The sequence below is a fragment of the Eublepharis macularius genome, chromosome 5 (assembly GCF_028583425.1).
Source record: "Eublepharis macularius isolate TG4126 chromosome 5, MPM_Emac_v1.0, whole genome shotgun sequence".
NCBI lineage: Eukaryota > Metazoa > Chordata > Lepidosauria > Squamata > Eublepharidae > Eublepharis > Eublepharis macularius.
In genome coordinates, this window is record NC_072794.1 from 22045042 (window position 1) to 22066900 (window position 21859).

General features: G+C 45.1%; 1 protein-coding gene across 1 annotated transcript; it reads right to left on the reverse strand.

The window, feature by feature from the left end:
• Nucleotides 1-824: 824 nt before the first annotated feature.
• Nucleotides 825-16787, reverse strand: UHMK1 (U2AF homology motif kinase 1). The gene is made up of 8 exons (XM_054981487.1): nt 16488-16787; nt 12756-13048; nt 9036-9227; nt 6985-7079; nt 5834-5910; nt 5118-5216; nt 4040-4128; nt 825-3446 (listed from the first exon to the last, which is right to left on the reverse strand). The coding sequence occupies exons 1-8, from the start codon at nt 16726-16728 to the stop codon at nt 3300-3302; spliced, it is 1233 nt and encodes a 410-aa protein (XP_054837462.1). The 5' UTR covers nt 16729-16787; the 3' UTR covers nt 825-3299.
• Between the last annotated feature and the right edge of the window lie 5072 nt (nt 16788-21859).

The following is a 21859-nucleotide window of genomic DNA, read 5'->3' on the forward strand; positions in this document are numbered from 1 at the left end:
AATTAAGTGCTGCATGTACCCATTCCCCACCGCATTCACTCACCCCAAATGCATTACTAACTCTCATTTCCCTCCAATTCAAGTTGGCTTCTTGGTTTAAAGTAGGCATGCTGAGAACTTTGTAGTAAACATACCTCATTTGAGCTCCCTCAGCTATATGGAAGCAAGCTTCTGATTGGATTGCCTCGATGTTCCTGGTGAAGTTCCTCTCAAATTTCATGTCTGCACAGCAGCTGCTGGGTCACTGAAACTGGCGCCTGCTTTTACCCAGTCCGAGAACAAAACCATCTCATTTACAGGAAAACAGGCAGTATCCCCTAGAGTCATGACTGTTCAGGACACTGACTGTCTTGTATAAAGCACAGAATCACTTGTAGTTGTCCCCTTGTTATGCATGCAAGCAAAATAAGCTAGACTGCACTGCTTGTTGGTTGCAACTGCGCAGTTAACTGAATCTCTTCCAGAAGTGATTGCAAGTTGAGTTGGGGTCATGGGTGGACAACAAAGGCACACAGACAAACTTAATAGTAAGTTTCAACTCAAAAATCTCAACCTGATTCTCCTTCCACCCCTTCCTACTATGTGCTAACTGTGAGGCGGCATCAGCAGACAAATGCTGCCGGGGCAAGATCTGCAGCACCTGAAACAATGTGATCAAAGCGAGTGAGAGAACAATATTAATCATGCAAACAGAGACTCCAAATTCAGATGCATTCAAACAGCTTGCCGAACAACTGGCTGCCTGCTCTTGACTGGCAAATCCAACGTGAGCTGAACCAGCAGGTGTCTGGGCATAATTAAACAGGCAATAAATATTTCACATGTCAGAAATAGTGTGCATTTTTTTTATTTTTCTTTATCAGTCACCTTTCTCAAGTGGAGCTGCTCAGCAGCAGTGCACAGAGCATAGATTCCTTTAAATAATCTAGACAGAAGACATTTAATTACATTTCAAAGAAAACATGTAAACACTCTGAAACAATCAAATACAGTAAAGACGGGCAGTGCTAACACAATGCTATTAGGGCAGATGTATGGAGACTTGCCGTGAGCACAGTTGGCTCTCAGATTCACGGCTCAACAAGTTAAAAGTGCAAAGCTATACGTTTGGTCTTCAGACAGAACCACTGTTCTTGCATACTCTATGAAAAGCTTCAAGTTTTGATAACAGTTTTTTTAAACTTCTGCCTGAAAAATGTGCTCAAGAATCTGGTCCCCTCAGCTAGATGAGGAACTGCTCTACAGTGTGTGATCACGATAAGCAAGAGAACAAGGTCAGACAAGTTGGCCAAAGATTCTGGTTGCAGAACCATCGTGAGACACCCGAAGGTGTAGGGAAGAGCCAAACCAACATGTCGGAGTGCATCACAGAGTATGAGGCAGAAAGATTTCAAAAGTGAGGCTCAGTAGTTCCTGGCTTTTGCAAAAGGATGGTCATCTTTCATCAAAGAAGCCTACCAAAGCAGGACTATGCGTGCTGCATATATTTATGGCTCCACCGAGCAAATGTGGAATTTGGGATACAGTGCACAATTCAGCAGCCTCTGAATCTCAAACTTAATTTCAAAAGTTTCTAGGACTTTCAAAGGGCAAAGACAAGCTTTAAAACACGTAGTTTTTGAAATTATATGCCAAAGGGTGATTGACCAGAGCTTCAAAATAAAAGATCCTTCCTCTGCTGCCAGCACTACCGGTAAAGATTTTATTACCATGGCTCAAGCCAGTACCAGATCAGGGCAACATGGCAGCGCTTTCATCAAATTTACTGCCCGATGGCCCTCTTATTGAGAATCTCAGTCCTGTCTTGGCAGCTGAGTAAATATTTTAAATAACAGTATTCTGCTCCCAAGAAGCTTGCTGTCTTCCTTGCTCCCTGGCAGCTGCCCACGAGGCCGGGAACTGTCCCCAGCAGCAGCCCCTGAACTCCTCTGCCCAACCTCATATTCAAGCCAACATACTCAAATTCACCCATTCTTGCTCCTCTCTGTTTCGTACTGGCATAAGACAAATTGTATTTGCACCCACCACATCTTCTTGTGTGCTCTGTACATAAATTTCTCCCATGGCTCCACATCTGATCATCTGAGAAGCATTAATTCTTCTGAAAGCAACGAACTCAGCCAAGATGATTAGAGGCATTCCATTTGCTGCATGGCAAGGGTGCCTCCACTGTCTGGAAAGTATCTACAATGCAGACATCTGGGCAGAGCCAAACTAGAGCAGAACGAAATTCTTGATGTAGGTGTCTGCCTGGCTAACAAAGGTAACACCAGGAAGATCTCATACAAGCCAGGATCACCTTGAAAATAAAGTCTCCATCTAAAGAAGTGTTTTAGAGACACTACAGACTTCTATTACAAGCCCACACCTAACTAAAAAGCCTTGGCTCTGCACATTACAAGAAATGGCTAGAAGTTACAGCTGGGATCCACTGGAAATTTCTGTGGGCAGAAGGGATTTCCATCAGCAGAGCGCAAGTTTCTCACCTCCCCCTTTTCTTTTGCAGCCTCAAAAGTCTCCCGCAACATTAATGTCAAGGGACCCTCAAGAATAGCAATGAGGGGAGAGCTCAAGAACTGCTGCAGTAGGGCAAGGGGGTGGAGTCTGCAAAAATCAACCCCGTTTCCACCTGTGGAAATCCTCTGCTGTATCCAGCCCTATAAGTGCAAGCAATACCTTCACTGGCTACTCCTCAGTCTTAGCCTCTGCCTAGCAAAGTGCACCTACGTCTTACCCAAGGTATTTAGGACAGAAGTTCTGTGCTTGGAATAAGACGTTTTTCTAACGTGATGGTTCTGCGGTTACTGGCACAAGAATGCTCGGCGGAGGCTCCCTGCAGGCTCAGGACAAGCATGGAAGGCTGGGCCTGGGTTTCTAGTCTTGTTCTTCAATAGCAGAAGAAGCAAATTTCACTGTCCCTTTGTTGGGGGCTAGCTCCAGTGACGCTCTGCTGACTCTCTAAGACAACAGCAACCTTCCACATCACCTGTCCGTGCTTCTTGATTCTGAGGTGTCTTAAGCATCACCACTATGGGGATACTAAATGTTTGGTTGTTTTTAATTTCATGCTTCCATTTCACAGTTAGTATTCCAGTTACCACAGAGTTAACCGAGGAAAAGGGGCAGGCAGATTTGGCATTCATCAAAACAAAAAACTAACATATCTGGGTTGCTTTTGTGAATCACAAAACGGAAGAGTGGACACAGGTTCCATCTCTTGGGGGTGGGGAGACAGACAACCACTCAGGCAAAGCCAGGCAGGCGGGGGATGCTCATCTCTCCTGGATGGCTGTTTCAGACTAAAGCACAGTTTGGTAAACATATCCCCTCTTATAGGCACTCAGTGGGTAAAAGGTGGCCACGACAAACTTGCCATCAAACCTCTTCCCGGTTAGGGCTCGTTGGGCTGCTTTGGAATCGCCAGCATTTGCATACTCAACAAAGACCTGAAATGAGACAGGGTGGGGGGAGCGTATTTAATCTCCTTGGCATTTTGCATACAGATCCAACACCACACACCTTATTCCAGAACGGACAAGAGATTGGGGTAACTAAAAAATGAGAAGAGGGGCACGCAGATTCAGACTCCAGGGATGCTTCCACATAGTGTCTTCCCCACCCCAACTGCAGTGGGATCTTTGTGGGCTTCTGCACACACTGCGGCTGTCCCCAAACCTACTTTGGAATGACCTTTCCTGAAAGCCCCAAATGCTCTTCTGCAAGTGTATCATTCAATAGTTTTAATTTAAAATCACAAGTCAGAATATTAGCGCTCTGATCCAGATGGACCAGGCTAGCTTGATCTTCTCAGATCTTGGATGCAAAGCAGGACTGGCTCTGGTTAGTACTTGGATGGGAAATCATCAAACCCAGGGTTGCTACACAGAGACAGGCAACGGCAAATCACCTCTGTTCATCTCTTGCCTTGAAAACCGTTAAGGGACCGTCATACATCGGCTGCAACCTGATGGCGCTTGACAAACACTCAACAGCAGAACAAAAGATTAAAGCCCATTACACCCCTCCCCCATGAACTTACTTGGCCTTTGCCTGGATTTTCCTTTGGAGCAAACAAGGAAACTATCTGCCCGTATTTGCTACATTCTTCTCTGATATCATCCACTATATCTGTGGAAGCAGAAGTACAGCGTTAGATGCTAAGCAAAGAGCCGATGGGTTGGATCCTACTGCTCTTCTCAGCAAAGTGTGAGCCTTTCTCTACTGCAAGGCGCCTTCCTCTAGAGGGAGAGAGTCTCCCTCAATTAGGCCCCACAATTAAGTGCGCATGACAGTGGGATCCAACACAACGTGCATTATCTCTGAACACAGGAATCCCACGTTCAGATGCCTATTCAGTAATGAAACTCACTAACTGGCCTTGGGCAAAATAATTATTTCTCCATCTAAAATAGCTCTGTGGTTAAGAGACTAGACCCCTGACCTACCTAAGATCCTCGGAGAAACAGCATGATACAAAAGTCAATTAAGGCAATATATGATAATGAAAATGATATGCTCAAAACAATTATAGGCACACACACCCCATTCTAAAAGCAGTTTCCAGTGTAATTATCCTGCCTGTACCCGTGGCTGCTTATTTAAGTGTAAGTTCAGAGTTGTGTGCTTGGTAGCCCATGTGCTCCCAGCAGTGATACTGGGGGGAAAAAGCAATATTGCTTTAAGCAACAGCAAACACAGTAAATATCACTGACCCACACCAAATATGGTGCAGTATACTATGACCCTCCCATATTAGATATACACGGAAGGGGCCAATTCAGAAGACACGTTCACCACACAGCACCCATGACAGATTGAATCCCTCTGGTACAGACAGCAGGAGCACTGGCAAGAGCAGATATTGGGAAACACAGTTTGGACCATGGGTGGGCTAACAGTCTCATGCTAGGCAGGCCTTTCTTCCATAAGCTTTTTATTCAAAAGTCTGCAAACATGCCTACTTTGTCGTCTGGCTATTCCTTGAACATCCCTGCACAGAAATTATCTGCTCCACCCACCCCCAACCCGTATCACCCTGCTTTTGAAGCAGGAGAATTCTCTTCTGGAAAAGTACGCCTCAGAATCAGGAACTTTATGAAAAAGGGCAGAATACGAACCTTCAAATTCTTTGTCGTTTTGAAGTGAGGCATCACCCAAAATATTTAGCAACCTTAACACAGGAGTTGGAAGCATCACCAGATCTTCAATGTGAGGAGCTGTAAACGGCATACAGTTATAAAGAGCAGGTTATTTTAACAAAGGAAGACAGCAACTGTTGGATACGGTAGCTAGAACTTGTCAACCCTGACCTCAGTATACTAAAGCCACCTTCGGTTTTCCACCATGCTTTCCATCATGCACAAATGACTCAACTCTTTTAATTATGTTTGGTCAAACTGTTCAGACCTTTTGGTGGAGTTACCAATGCCAAAAGGATAGCCATGTTCAACTACTGCATGGCACATAATCTCTGGAGCCCCATTCACAAAATGATGCATTTTTTGCCACAAAGTCTCATGCCATAGTATATCTGTTAGTCTTTAAAGTGCCTCAAGGCTCCAGCGCGTTTGGAGAGGTCACTAAGTCGTGATTTGGGACGTCAATGAAACAAGAAGGGGGGGGGGAGTGTACACATGCATGCACATGTAAAAAAACACTCTGGACTAACAAATGTGCCCCCAAGAGACCACGAGTCCAAAAACTGGCTTGTATGGGCAAAACAGTTGTTCAAAAATTGAAGATTGTTAGCTACCTCAAGAAGAAAGATACGGGATAGATTTTTTTTGTTAAAACACAGGCTATTTATAAAAACTTTAAATTTTATACAACCTACCGAAAGGAATGCTGAAGAAGGGACTGCACAATGCCTCTGCAGCAGTAGCTCTTTTCTCTTGCTCCTCATGAAGCATGCTAGAAAACAAAGGCATTCTTTATTTTAAAATGCAAGCCCACCACAAATGCAAGATGTTTTTTGCAAGCTGTCTTGAGCCACTGTGATGGGAAAGTGGCAAATAAATATTCCAATAGATAAATAAATAAATGGAAGAACCATGCAATAATAATGAGGACAGCAGATTTCAGATTTAAAAAGCACTGCCTTAGAGTCTCTGGATGAGTTTTATTCCAAGCTACCAGCTACTGAATTTCATCCCCCCAAACAAATTTGTATCGTAGAAGCTCAGGTCCAAACAACACCAGAAACTGATCCATAAACGAGTCAAGGTTCTCTCAACCTGATTTATGTAGCCCCGTAACAAGGCAAATTACACCCACTCCACGCCCAATTTAGCTCATGAAAACTATGCCGGGGGGGGGGGGGGTTGAAGCCCTTCTCCCTACTGTGCCCTGGTCCCAATCCAAATTTGGCCTTCAAATGCTTGGAGAAATACATCCCCTGCAGCTGCCTTTGGGCTGCGGAGAAAGTGAATTGGATCAAGAGAACCCCTACCTGACACGTGAAAAAACATCTTGTTTAGTTCAGGCTTTAGCCAGCAGCCAGGAAAAAAACCTAACCCAACCAATCTGCCCAAGCCATCTCTAAAATCATAGCACAGAAACTGCAGCTGATCCAATGGTTCATCTATCTGCCAATCGACTACAAGCCGTTTTGTAGCTAAACCACCTTTGACAGATGGCTTATGGGAAATGGGCTCTTGAAGATCCCCACATCTTTTGCAGGAAGTATATTCCACTGGGAGCACTGCACTGACAGCGAGGCTGATCTAGAACTGTAAGCTGTAATCCCCCTAAATCATTTTCCTTTCAACAAGCCCAGCTAGGCAGGAATCCACCTGACATCTGCCTGTTGTACTCAGCAGGAGAAAAATATGGAGTGGAGGAGGCAAGAGTCTTCATGTCACTTCTGGTGCAAACCCAGAAGTGACATCATATCAATGGCATGACATCATTACCTTATCCCTACCCCCCTTCCATATATCGCCTGCTGCCAACAAATGACTGGGAACCCTAGGGTCAGCAGCATACCTTTTGAGGAGGTCTCGGAGATGATAAGCTGGGATGGCTGAATTTTCCACACTTTTGCTGACAAAAATGTGATCAATAATGGCAGCATTATTTGCCTAGAAAGGAAAGGAGAAAAAAAGTGTCTTAGGAAAATAGGTACTCCTAATAACCAGTGTGTACAGAAAAACAGCTGTCACAGACCCTGTCTGTTACTGGTATAGTTTATGCAGCAGGTCTCAGGTTTTCAGCATCCATGTCTGTTTCATGTTGTTTCAGCAGGACTCTCTGTGCACAACACATTATGTGGATGTTCAGTATCCAGCAAAGCTACCTCCTAAACAAGAATCCATGCTGTGTTCACCCCACACCCTAGAACAAGCAAGAATCCATTTACTAAGAGAGCAAAGAGGTCAGCAGTCTAGCTGGTCTTCTTGGGACCATTACAGTATCCAAGAAGAGACTATCAGGATTGTTAGATAAGTGCCATGAGGTGTACATCCCCCAGCCCTAACAATCCAGGTTGCTATAAACTCTGACCTCTTGAAAGGTAGTAGACCCTTGGTGGGATGATTAATTCAGACTGGAGGAAAAGTGCTTCTTCCAAATCTAATTAATCACAAACATACCTCACCACCTACCTCAGTACTCTTAAAACTGTGAAGAGGGAAGATTCCCTAAACAATTATGGTAACTTAAGGGGTTGAAATTAGGGTCACTGGATACGTGCTATTAGGTGTTTATCCCCTCCCCACCCCAATTTCTGTTTCCATACCCTCCCATACAGCACAGAAAAAGAAGGTAAATATACTGCCCTACCCCCTACCTACCTATTCATCTAGCCCCATAGTTCACCAGCATTATAGGAGAGCATTTCTTAATCCATCTACACACTGAGAGAACAATTCTGCATAGGTCCCCCCAATGTATGTGTGTTTGTTTGTTGACCACCTTTCTCACTGAGATCCAAGGTGGATCACGCAGTGCAAGTGAAATACAATACAATCAACAGGTAGTACATTTACCAAGCAGGTACAGTAATGAACAACAGTTAGTACATTCAGTGAAAACAGTTCCAATAGGGCACAGAAGAAGAAAATGTGAAAATGAAATGCACAGATTCAGCTTTATAGAAATGTCAGTTCTAAAATGAGCCTATGTAATCCCTGCTGCCACTTTTTCTTTAGCCCATCCGTTTAGTTCTCTTCCAGTAATCAGAACCTTCACTCCAATTCGGGGAACCCCAATTCCTCTGAGCTCCTCTAAATGGGAAGCATAAATAGGAAGTGCCAGTATGTAAGTTTAGCTCCATGCTTTGTTTGTTTCCAGTTAGCAGGCTGCGTTGGCGTCTCTTACCCCCTTTTCTCTGTTATAACATGCAGTTTAATTCACTGGTTTAAAATATCTGGCATTGGGGATGGGGGACCAAATTTGATCATGGGGGATTTGACCAAGATAAGAAAACTTAAGTGCACAAATTTTCTTAAGCAAAGGGTAGTGACATTTGCTCGCTCCCCCTTCCCGCTTCAGACCCCCCCCCACCCCTACATTGTACTTGGAAGGTCTGCTAACCCCCTGGAACAAAATTTCAGGGGGCTCTGAGGACTGGAGTGGGAGAGAGGAAAGCAGTGAACTTTACCACCACAACTTAAAAAGAAACTTCAGGGCAATCAGTTTGCAAGCAACTGGATTCAATCAGTTTGCAAGCAATTAGATGTAGTGTAGACAGTTCACTATTACTCTATGGCAGTTCACTGCAGCTAGGTATAGCTAGATATACCGGGGCCTAATGAGTGGAAGATTGTGGCTGGGATATGATGACCTGCTTCTTCTTAGCCCCATGATTTTGTTAGGCCAAGAGCCCCTTCTGCTCTTCCCTTTGCTCCCGTCAGGCATGCCAAAAATGTTAATATTTCATCTAGCCAGCAAGGGAAATTCAAGCAATATAGGATGCTGCTTTCCCTCAAAAGAGGCAGTTTTTAAAGCTCCAAAACTCCCACCAAACCTAAAGAAGTCTTCTTGGAGGATTAAAACCTCAACAGCAAACCAACGACTCTCCCAAGTGCACTACTCACCTTCCATTCCCAAGACTGGACAATGTGTTTCAGTTTCATCCCTGAGAACATCTCAACCAACACGATCCCTAGACTCCAGAGATCCACAGCAGAAGTGCATTGGGTTCCACCTTGTAGTCCAGCCTGAGACAGATAATTCTGCAGCTCAGCCTCAGGAGCCCGGTACCCATCCGTCTGAATATATTTCACATCCTACAGAAAATCAAAAACTCTTTTAAGATGCAGAGGAGTTAGCCGTGTTAGTCTGTGGTAGCAAAATCAAAAAGAGTCCAGTAGCACCTTTAAGACTAACCAATTTTATTGTAGCATAAGCTTTCGAGAATCAAGTTCTCTTCGTCAGATGCCTGATACAGAGACTGGTCTCTGTATCAGGCATCTGACGAAGAGAACTTGATTCTCGAAAGCTTATGCTACAATAAAATTGGTTAGTCTTAAAGGTGCTACTGGACTCTTTTTGATTCTTTTAGGATGTTAATTCATAACCAAGCATTACTTATTGATTTTTGCAAGGATACGTTAGCTTCTCTTGAACAGGGATCCTTAGGCAGACTGCCCGCTTAAGAGTTTCTTCTCATGGTAAAAGGAGGTAAAGGACAATCAGACTATCAGCACTGCATTGCTGCCTCCTCCTTGAATTAATTCGACAATCTGTCAAGGAGCTATTTTGAAGTTATCCTCTTCCTAGCAAAATGGGGTTATCCTTTTCAAGAGAATCTGAAAGGGGAGCTTTGTTTGCAAGTGGATATCCTCAAATGCTAAATTAAGTGAGAAACAGATGAACTTTCCCTTGAAGGAGGCCGACTGAAAGAGATGTGTGTGGATCCCTAAAAGCGAGACCTCATTATTTTCAACCCCACAGTTTACAACTAGGATGAGTGGAAAAGTTTTACGGAGAGCATCACCTCAGAAAGAAACCACCTTAACAAATTTATCAATACCATTTAGAACCAGCTGCCAAGGATGAAGGAGCTGCAAATGGAAATCTCTGAGAAGCTGAACACTGTTATCTGCTACTGCTGCGTTCAATTCACCATGCTCTGGATTTTGACTTCCATGCTTTTTATCCAAAGACAGGGCCCAGCATACTACTATCCAGATCTCCAGTTCTGACTTCATCACTGAAGTCTGATCAACAGCAAGATTACTGGAGCGTTAAGAAAACCTTGACCTAGAAGAGCTTGTTTAACTTGCAGGCCATGAAGTTGCTGGACATTCCACAGATTCATTTCCTTGTCTATAAAATGAGATTCTTGATTACATAACTAAGTAAAAGAAAATCCAGAACAGTAATGGGTATGTTATTAATGAGGTGGACTGAAGAATAATGAATATGAAGTTACAGGAACTAATGAAGTTTATTTATTAAGATGGTTGGAATTTTTCTAAAGGAATACAGCTGGTAAAACTTCACCAGAAGTCTTTATTAGAAGCCTCCACCCCATATAGGGTTGCCAACTGCCTGGAGAAAAAAAAACGTGTCGCTTAAATAAAGGCTTAACAAGTGGGGGACCCTCAATGATTTGCCGGGGGGGGGGAGAATCTCATTTTCCCCTTCCCCACAATGTCCTTCCCTTCCCATAGCCTCTCCCTCTTTTCCTGCTTCCTTCTTTCCTTTCTACCTACCTCTGCTTTACCCATCTTCACCCCTCGCTGCCGGCAACTTCTCCCCCATGGACCAGTTGTGTGGTGCTGGCTGAGCTGGGCCCAGCTGCATGGTGAGGAACCTGCAAGGACTTGCAGAGGGTATGTCACTTTCTCCTGTACCCCTTCCCCACACTATTTCCTTTCTCCCTCTCCCTGGCAGCCTCCATATGCTTTCCCTCTGTCCTTCCCTCCTTCAAACCCACCAAACAACTTACCTTTCATCTGCCCCCATCTTCATCTATGTTTATTTATTTACTTCATTCATATACTGCCTTTCTCCACAATGAGGACCGAAAGCAGCTTACATTATTAACCCGGAGAGGTATGTTAGGCTGAGTGTGTGAGTAACCAAGGTCACCCAGTAAGCTTCCACAGCTGAATGGCAATTAGAACCTGAATCTCCCAGATCCTACTCTGAAACCCTAACCACTACACTATATTGATTCGGGGAGGGGGGGGGGGGCTGTTGAAAAGTAGCAAGCAGGTGGGCCTGGGTGAGTCATGGAAATCATGTGTTATCAAGTAACCGGTGGTTGCTTCTGGGCCTGGACCCAATGAGCCCTCCCTCAAAGGCCCAAACAACCCTAGAAAGGGTCTTCCCCCTCCTCCTTCCTTTTACAGACAAAAACCAAGCCTGAAATTTCCACTAAACTTTTATGGTTGCCTAGCAACAGCCACTGACAGCATCTGCTTAAAGCTACAGGCACATCTTTTATTGTTTTGGGTTTTCTTTTAAAACCACCCCCCCCCATGTATTTTTTCTAGATTTCAGATTTTTCTGCAATCCCGGGCCATTTTTCATGTGTGTAGGAAGATCTTTTTAGTCTGTTCATGGCTCCAATCTCCAGATTTAAGTATCTACAGATCAGGGCCACTTGGCTATTAGTATATAAGATGAGGCATTATTTACCTCCATGCTATCAAAAGTTTCAGCGGTCCATTGCCACACAGTAAGCCTCTATTAAAGGGACAGGATATTTTTCTTCAGGTCTTTTGGCAACTTCTGATAAAGACTTCTAGTGAAGACTCGCCAGCTCCACTCGTTTACGTAACTTCAAACGATCTTAACATATAAGCTTCATTAGCCCAACAGTACACATTAGTACTATTCTGGATTTTCTTTCATTTGGCTAGGAGATTCCTACAAGATTTACCAGTATACTGGCTTGAGTCTTTGTAAACTATCTTTTAAAAAGCTGCATCACTCCAACAACACACATCTAGTGTGCGTGTGAATTAATCACCACCATCCTTCACCACACTGCTAATAACTGCCAAGTGTAGCACAACAATGGCCAAGAATTATTTTTTACTAAAAAATACTATATATCTCAGCAATCAGCATGATCCATTAGGGGTGCCAATAGCCTGGAGGAAAAGTGTTCTGTCCCTTTAACGGGATGTTATTTATCAGGTAATGTTCCTTACCTATTTGCCATGAAAAGCGTTACCTGCCAATTTCTACACATTAAGCCTCTATTAAAGGGACAGGACATTTCTCCTCCTGGTGTGTCAGCAATTTTATGGTCCACAGTGATGGTAAAGCGTATGTAGATTTTTTTGGTATGGATTCAAAAGATGTTTTAATAAAACCACTGAAACATACAAAAGAAAATGAAGGTTTTCTTTTTCTGGCTCGTGGAGATGCGTAAATAGTTTAAAGACTGGAGACATGTTAGTTCCACACAGAGCTGAAAGTGTTCTGAAAGAAGTATCACTTTCCATGGCATACACATTTCTTTTGGCCAACCGTCCTTGGCCAAAAATGATTTGCATGTTTCTGAAACAATACAAAATCCAGCAGAATCTGTTTACCAGCTGTAAGAGGGAAGGGTATATATACCATGAGCAGCATTCCATCTTTCAACTTTTTAGGGAAGGGCGGAGCTGGCAAATGCAAGGACATTTGGCTACAGTTAGATCCAGATGGCAAATGGCCACCTAAAAAATATCCAGCAACCTGACTTTCTGCAGCAATTCTGGTTCCCTGGTGCTCCCCTTGCCTTCAGAGAGGGAGACAGGTCAGCACTGCCTCTCAAAACCCTACCTAAATAGGTGTGGTGGTGCTTGGCCTACCTGATTCCCTTCTTTGAAGCTGAGTCCAAAGTCAATAAGCTTGAAGCACTCCTGCTCCGCACTCCAGAGAATGTTGCGTGGCTTTAGGTCAGCATGCACGTAGCCTTTATGGTGGAGGAATGCCAGGGCTTCAAGGACATCTCGGGCACAATGCTGGGTCATCCACATAGAGCAGCCGTGCTGACTGGAATGCACAAGGAGCTCGGACACGCTGACGTCCAGCAACTCCAAGAGAAGAGAGTGAGAGGGGCCTTTGGTAGAAGAGCAGTTCGTAAACACGCCATACAGGGTAACTGCAAATAGACAATATCCAGAAATACCAGCATGAGTTGTTACACCATCTATAGAACTGGGAAAATAAAATAAAACAGAAGTCCACTGGCACCTTAAAAACTAACAACATTCCTTTCAGCATCCACTATCGTTAGTCAGAGTTCATTTCTTCAGAACCTGGACACAGGTCTCAATTTAGCACAGAAGCAATTCCCAGAGTGTTATTCAGGCACTCTTCCTAGTGCAGGGGTTTCCAATATGGTGCCCATGGGCGCTATGACACCTGCCAAGTGTTTTTAAAAAGTGAGCAGGGCCAGCGTGTGCTTTTGCCCCACAAGGCTTCTGATTGGCTATTGGAAATTTGATTGCTGGACAGATTTTTCAAAACACTGCTTGGCAGCAGCTGCCACCACAGCACATGACTCTTCACTGTGTGGCTGAAGGTAAGCTGTGGCAGCAGTTCTCTTGCTGGCTCTGCCTCCCGAGGCAGCCATTTTGTGGCTGCACCCACCATGCTGTGTCAGAATTCTAAAGATGTCCACAGGCTCAAAAAGACTGAGGACCCCTGCCCTACCATCTTTGGTCTTGTGAGCTTATCTACCCATTGCAAATTAAGTGTGCTTGGTTTCTGTAAGACAGATCCTCCTACTTGAATATGTATTCTCCACCCCATGTTCTCCAATCCTGACAGTCAAGATAAAACTGACTCAGGATTATGACCCAACCCCCTTATCCTTATCTCCCTGGAATATTTTGGTTTGATTAGTGTACGGTGCCATTGCAGAGCAGGCCAACATTAAAACTGATATGGCTAGAAAACTCAAATAGCAGAATACCCATGATCATTTGCACATATCCAACACATCCCAAGCTGAATACCTGCAGCAACACCAATACTTTTTTGGGGGGAAACTGATCCAAAATTGATCCAAGCTACTATTTTCCTAGATTTCATAAACTGGAGTTGTGTTAATATTACAAGTACAAAAAACAACCTCTTGCCCTTGGTACTGAAACTCCTTTCCCCTGTAATGTGTCTGGTTCCCTCATTGCCACTGTTGATTATTGCATAGCAGGGAATATTTTACACTGTAGACCCTGCCATTTTACATGCTGTTTGGAATTATCTTTCTCTTAAGAACAGCACAAATGAGACTGAAGCAGCCATCCATTTTCCTATCAAGGATCGATCAAAGATCTAAACAAACTGCACATGGGTACTTTGTGGCTTATGGAGATCATCATCAGACTCATTGCATCAGAGCTTCAAACTCGCACGTGCAGATATGCCTTGAGCTGGCCACTTTACACCTTGGATGCGGTTCTAGAGGTGCAGCAAATAATTGACCATCCATGGAACAAATGCTAGTCCCGTAGATGGGTGCTGAATTAGAAAAATGAGGCAAACCCTCAATAGTTCCACATTTGTGATGTAGATTTTTTATTAGGGTGGATTCCAGGCAGTTTTGGGATTGGTTCCAACACAACAGGATGCTTTGGATTAACGACTAGGTTGCTCCTAATCATACACGTGTGTACAACAAGAAAGATAGTTAATCTCTATGTGCTGTGAGGCTCAGGTGAGATTTGAGCTAAAGGAGCAGACTGTGTGTAAACTGTCATCAGGTTGCAGCCAATTTATGGTAACTCCATGCAGTGGTTTGCCATTGCCTGCCTTTGCACAGAAACCTTGGACTTCCTTGCGGGGGAGGTCAAAGGAGCAGACTACCTTTAATTAAATATTACACAATACAATTGCAGGGCACAAATTTCATAAACACTGCAGTGCCTTCACCAGCACGTCAGTGACTGTCACAAGCAGCAGAGAAAGGTGATAATCTCAGACCCCATCAATGAAGAGGTTGCAATGACTTCACAAGTTTGGGGTACACTCCTCAAAGAAAAGAGCAATAAATATGCTCAAGCTAGGGCTGTGAGCAGAATGGTGGGTTCCTCAACTTCTGTTGTTAGGTGGAGAAGACTAACAGTGCAATCTTAAGAAGAGTTACTCCAGCCTAAACCCACTGAAATCAGTGTGCTCAGACTGGAGTAACTCTTCTTAGGATTGCACTAAAAAGAATCCCACATAAAGAAAAAAACTTGTATCCGTGTGGGGATTGTGAACCCCTGCAAAAGGAACAGAATGGTGGTTCGGTGGGGCCACTGGATTGTAACCTGGGAGAGAAGGTGATAGACGGCCTTCAGTTCCTTGGGGGTTAAGAATATATTGCATCCTGTTTTCCTCTTTGACTTTTCAGCATGAGGAGAAGTTGTCTCTGAGCCTCAAATACACAGTCACTGTTACAATTTGTCTTTCGTAGATGAAGGCACAGTGCTTACATTATGCACTCCCCAAGCACCAAGACAGGCACAATGGTGGCTGTAGCTAAGGAGCCTGCTCTCATAAGCAGACCATAATGTCTTGCCATATAACGCCCCCCCCCACATTTGTTGTATCAGCCTGCCCATTTACATGTTTGAGTTATCAAGCCTGGGACAGATGCTGCTGTGGGGAGGAGCCATGGCTCAGTGGAAGAGCTTTGCATACAGAAGCTCCCAGGTTTAATCCTTGGTACTTTTTCACCGGATCAGGGAGCAGGTCATGTTTCAGACTCCCACCTGAGACCCTGGAAGCCTCTGCCAGCCAAGGAGCAGACAATACCAACCTTGCTAGACAAGGTGGGTAGCAATGTTGGTCTGCAGTAGAACAGCAAAATTTGAGTCCTTTTGCACCATACAAACCAACTAGATTTCCAAGGTACGTATGAGCTTTCGAGAGCCTAGACTAGTGGTATGACTCAGTAAGTTTTAGGTGGGTAGCCGTGTTGGTCTGCAGTAGAACAGCAGGATTTGAGTCCAGTGGCAGAGACCAATGGGGTATAAGCTTCTGAGAGTCAGAGCTCCCTTCTTCAGACACTAGTCGAGTCGTTTCTGAAGAAGAGAGCTTGACTCTCGAAAGCTTACACCCTGGAAATCTTGTTGGTCTCCAAGGTGCTCCTGGACTCCCATCCTGCTGATTCAGCAAGGCAGCTTCATGTGTGCTGCATGTGAATCCCACCATCTCAAGTGGCAGGTTTTTTTGTGGCCTGCAGAGTGGGCCACCTCTGAACGCATCCCCGGGTCAAAATCCCTCCTAACAGAAACCTAGCACACCGAGGACACAAGTTCTAGCTCTGCCTGCTTTCAATAGAAGAGAGATTAAAATAAATAAATAAAATGCACACAGGAAAGCACATTTGAAGAGTGGAAGCCCTCCCTTAGGACTGAAAAGGCACCGTCCAGGATGGGCAGCCCCAATTCCCCCGCATGGCGTCCTTCCCAGCCCTCCTGCCTCTGCGCCGGCATTCCCAAGCCGGCTCCCGCCATTTTGCGCGCCGCCGCCCGGTACGCACTCCGCTCATGGCTCGGAGGCCCGCCTCGGCACTCTGCACATGCCCCGCCGCACTCGCGGCCTCTCACCGATGTTGCGGTGGCCCCGCAGCTCCTCCAGCGCGGCCCGCTCCTTGCGGAAGCCGTAGTCGCCGCCGCCGCCGCCCGGCCCAGAGCCCGGCGGCAGAAACTCCTTGACGGCAGCCGGCGAGGAGCGGGGCTGGCCGAGGCAGCGTGCTCGGAAGACGGCTGCCGACGAGCCGCGGCCCAGCGGGGCCTCCACCTGCCACAGCCGCCCGGCCGCCGCCACCACCGGCGGCCCCGCTGCCATCCTCAGCCGCGGAACGGAGTCACATCGCAGCCGCCGCCGTCCGTCACGCAGGCCGAGCCCGGAGGCGCCTCCGCCGCCCTCACGTCAGGCGCTCGGGCTCTGGGAGTGACGCGGCTCTGACTGCCGCCCTCTTCCTCCTGGCTGCCGTTGCTAGGCAACCGCGGGAGGATAGAGCGCGGCCAGGCCCGGAGCCTCACAGCGAGGTCCTGCGCAGAGTTACCCCGCTCTAAACCCATCGGTTTCAACGGGCTTAGGTTAGGCTAACTCTGCATAGGATTGCGCTGGCAGGCGGGGGCCGTCTCCGCCTCGCTGCGCCTCATGCCATTCAGGCCTCCTCCAGTCGCCAGTCTCCAGGTGGTAGCTGGAGATCTCCTGGAATCTCAACTGATTTCTTCAAGGCCTTAGAGATTATAGTTGTTGACGTTATTTATAGTCCGCCTTCCTCACTGAGATTCAAGGCGGATTACACAGTGTAAATCAAGGCGATCATGTGTGAATAGAAATTTGAAAAAAAAGCAGAAATCCAATAAAGAGGGGATACAATGCTGAAACAGAACACATAACCAATTTGACATGACGTATTAAACAACGTTCTTGTTTTATTACAGATGCCTTGCATCTAAATGAGCCTATTGCAAGGTTGCATGAACAAATACTACAATAAAAAGGGTCCAGTGGTCAATTCCCCTGGAAAAAAATGGCTGCTATTGAGGGTGAACTCTATGGCATTATACTCTACTGAGGTCCCTCCCCTTCCAAACCCAGCCTTCCCCAGGTTCCATCCCGAAATCTCTAGGAATTTCCCAATCTGAAGCTAGCAATCCAAGGCTCAAGGTGGATTACGTAGTTTAAATCAATATGATCAACGATGTCTTGCAAGATTCATGTTCTCCAGAACCTTTCATAAGGAACGCCATATTTCAGGCTGGACTGGCATCCAGTTGTACAACCCAGGCATGCTGCTGGGAGGGAGATGCAGATGGAAGGAATTCAGTTAAACACAGAACCACCACTGCTTGAACAAATGGCTCTCAGATGCCAAATAGTGTGGGGCAGATGGCTGAGAGTGCTAGGGTTGCCAGCTCCCGGTTGGGAAATTTCTGGAGATTTTGTGGGTGGAGCATGGTGAGGATGAGTTTTGGGGAGGGGTCTTAGGAGAGTATAATGCCATAGGATCCACCCTCCAAAGCAGCCATTTCTTTCAGCGGAATTGAATTTCATCATCTGGAGATCAGTTGTAATTCCAGGAGCTCTCTAGCCACCACCTGAAAGCTGGTGGCTTCGTCAGCATCTGACGAAGAGAACTGTGATTCTCAAAAGCTTATGCTACAATAACGTTGGTTAGTCTTAAAGGTGCTACTGGACTCTCTTTGATTTTGCTACTACAGACTAACACGGCTAACTCCTCTGGATCTATGACCTGAAAGCTGGCAAACCAATGTGCACCCCAAGCAGTTGCCTGGGTAGCTTGGCTAGAGAACCAGCCTTGGGGCAGCGCTCTTAGGGGCTAGTATTCTCACATTACAAAGTAGGGGAACAGTCTCATTAGCAATGAAATGCCAAGCAAAGAAGCAGCTCTTCTCTGCCATCCCTGCACCAACCCAAGACTGTTTTGTGCAACTCTGTACCCGCCTTTGCACATTCGTGGCTATGCTGGTCTTGACTGTATTTTGAAAGGTGAGTGTAAATATTATAAGCCAAGGAAATAAACTCCTTATCCTCTTCCCACAGTTCAGGGAAAGTCCGGAGAAGTTGTGAGTGGAATACAGAGGATGCCACAACAGTGATTGATAAAAGGCAGTGAAGTTTGTGGAAATATCAAATATTCCCACTTGCCCCCCTGCAAACTGAAGTAGAGGCATAAAGGGAGAAAGCAAATTCAGGCGGAAAGGGACTATACAGACAGAGAGTCTCTCTACGCAAGAAAGCTTACACGAGTAAGATCACTTGTTCTTCCATTGTGGACACACATGCACTGCTAGGGAGACAATACACTTGAATTATAAGACCACACAGAAAGTAAGTCACTTGAGTGTCCCCATGTAAAAATGTCTTGTGTAGAGAGAAGGAAAATGGGTCACTGACAAAGGTGACCTCTTCCCCCCCTTCTGACATTGATGCTGTGAAACAGATGCAGCCAGGGCCGTTTCCAGACGGCTTACCTTCTGCCTCTCCATGCCACAACACCACGGCTCGTGCTGTGGCGAACGCGAAATATCGCGTTTTCTTGTGCGAGTTTTGCGCGATGTTGTGCAAAACTCTTGCGAGAAAACGCGCTATTTCGCGTTTTCTCCGGCACGAGCTGCGACGTTGCGGCATGGAGCGGCAGAAGGTAAGCCGCCTGGAAACGGCCCAGTAATCAGGAAGTGGTGCCTGTTTTAGTTTTGGCCTCTCATGAAGATTCTGAAAGGCACAGAACCACCTTAGATACAACCGTGCACCGTGCTGCAGTGCACAGCGAAGGTAGACCTATCTGTCCAGCTGAATGAAGGCTTCCCATTCGCTAAGCAGAGTGGTAGGATAGAGGTCATTATCTGTTGAATGTCACAGGATTGAACACATCTGCATAATTCTGGCTGAACTCAGCAGTGCATTTCACAAAGAAAACTGTAGAAGACAGAAAGGAGGAGAGTTAATTCAGGTATACTGAGTGTTAGGACTGCCAAACTATCGCCCTGGAAAGCGTGTTCAATGTCCCCGAGGCTCCAGATAGTGGTTAGGAAGAGGAGCAAAATGCCAATCCTTTGGTCTTTAGCACAATGACAGTTCTGTTTGTATTTCTCGGCTTAACAATTTTTCTCTTTTTCTGGCATAGCATAAACAGCATTGGAGCAATAGAGTTGATGGACACCTTCACTGTCAGTAGATAAGAGTGTGTCTCCTTTGCCCATACCTCTCTGTGTCTCACAGTGGTCCAGGCTTGCTTTTGTAGGATGAAGTTTTGCTGAACACTTTACATTCTTTGTACAAGAAATGGCAGGCTTAGCAAGATCAAAAAGAGTCCAGTAGCACCTTTAAGACTAACCAATTTTATTGTAGCATAAGCTTTCGAGAATCACAGTTCTCTTCGTCAGATGCATGGAGGGCAAAAAGAAACTGGTCAGATATAGAGGAGGAGAGGGGAGGGCGGAGTAAATGCAAAGCTCCTTCTGATATGGAGATCAGTTAAAGAAATCAGTTACCTCTGATAATGAGATAACCATTCATGAGATAATGAGATAACCAATTCCAATTCATATGTAAATTTGACTCTGTCAAGCTGGGACTGAATAGGGACTATGAATGTTTATCTCATTATCAGAGGTAACTGATTTCCTTAACTGATCTCCGTATCAGAAGGAGCTGTTTGCATCTCCATATCAGAAGGAGCTGTTTGCATCTACTCCGCTCTCCCCTCTCCTCCTCTATATCTGACCAGTTTCTTTTTGCCCTCCATGCATCTGACGAAGAGAACTGTGATTCTCGAAAGCTTATGCCACAATAAAATTGGTTAGTCTTAAAGGTGCTACTGGACTCTTTGATTTTGCTACTACAGACTAACACGGCTAACTCCTCTGGATCAAGGCTTAGCAAGATGTGCACTAGAAAATGTATCTGTGGCTGGAGCACATGAAGAAAACTGCACATAAAATTGGGGTGGGTGGGTATATATCCATCTCTGGGAACCTGGGATAGATCTTGGGCAAGCAGAGGTTTGGAAGAAAATGGAGTACCATTTGGGATACCTGAAGCCGACAATTTACAGACTACCAATGTTTCGGTAGCGAAGGCATCAGCTGGCATGGTATAAATACCGTAAGGCATGGTATAAATTCTCCATTAAAAGGGGTTCCAGCATAATGTGGCTCCTTCCTGCTGTTCGTAAGTAAGAACTATTCACTCTCCATGCCAGTTACATGTCAACACAGGAACAATGTTACTAAAACAAAAGACAGCTGCTAAGAAAAGGCTAACAAAAAATCAATAGTAACCAGGGCTTTTTTTCCTAAGAGGTGGTGGAACTCAGGAGTGCACAATGACATCACTTTGGGTCAGCTGGAACAAGGGGGGAGTTTTTTAAAGTTTAAATTGCCCTCGGTGAAAATGGTCACATGGCTGGTGGCCCACGCCCCCTGATCTCCAGACAGAGGGGAGTTTAGATTGCCCTCCGGCGCGGAGGGTAATCTAAACTCCTCTCTGTCTGGAGATCAGGGGGCAGGGCCACCAGCCATGTGACCATTTTCAAGAGGTGCCGGAACTCCATTCCACCGTGTTCCCGCTGAAAAAAAGCCCTGATAGTGGATACCCCTATAATGGATACCAGAGGATTTTCTAAAAGAGGAGGGTTTTTGGATGGACTGGAAATGCACCAGATAGTGGGTGTTCCAACAAAGAAGGCCTCAGACCTTGCCCCTATTTTCTGAGCATTCAGAAATAAGGACACTCTATGGCAGGTCTTAAGACCCAAGTGGGATTACACTGGAAAAGGTTCTTCTTCAGATAACTTGTTCCCAGAGGTAAATTTTTCATGAAAAAATTCAGGGTTCACAAGAGTGTAATAGCTTTTATTGTGCAAAATAAACAATTGAGAAATATACACATTCCTTAGTGATTTTAAATAATATAACTAAAAAGATCCAACTTTATTTTTTTGAAACAACCTAAGATTTTCAGATGCTGGCCCGGTTACAATTTTTTCCTTCATTAAAAGGCAACACACAGTTTCTACATAACAGCATAAATGCATTTATATATTATAAATTTATCATGGAAGCATAATAAAAATAGATATGTGGCAGCATTAGAAATCTAAAGAATGCACACATTCCAACCGAAAGTGATGCAAACATTTCTGTCATCATTTTCCAAGTGATCCTTTTCTCAAGAAATGAAGGGCTGCAAGCCTATGCACTCCGGCTTGAGAGTAAGCCTCAATGAATGAAGTAGGCCTTACTTCTGAGTAAGCATGCATAGTACCAGGCTGCAAATGACTAATTTGATCACTTTCCTTCAATTATCGCTCAAAAGTGTTCCTGTCTGTTAGTTCTGTAATTGGTATGTACACCTTGATCAGAACAGAGAACTCGTTTTTCCGAATGGGGGAATTGGGTGGCAGATTCTACACAGAATCTGTGTACTTCTGCCCAAAGAT

Excerpts from the sequence above, each read along its gene's own strand:
- UHMK1 (XM_054981487.1), bottom strand. The coding sequence starts at position 16,728 with ATGGCAGCGGGGCCGCCGGTGGTGGCGGCGGCCGGGCGGCTGTGGCAG. Across the intron at positions 5,217-5,833 it reads CTTCTTCAGCATTCCTTTCG|CTCCTCACATTGAAGATCTG; the intron begins GTAGGTTGTATA and ends TGCCGTTTACAG. Across the intron at positions 4,129-5,117 it reads AAACGACAAAGAATTTGAAG|ATATAGTGGATGATATCAGA; the intron begins GTTCGTATTCTG and ends CTGCTTCCACAG.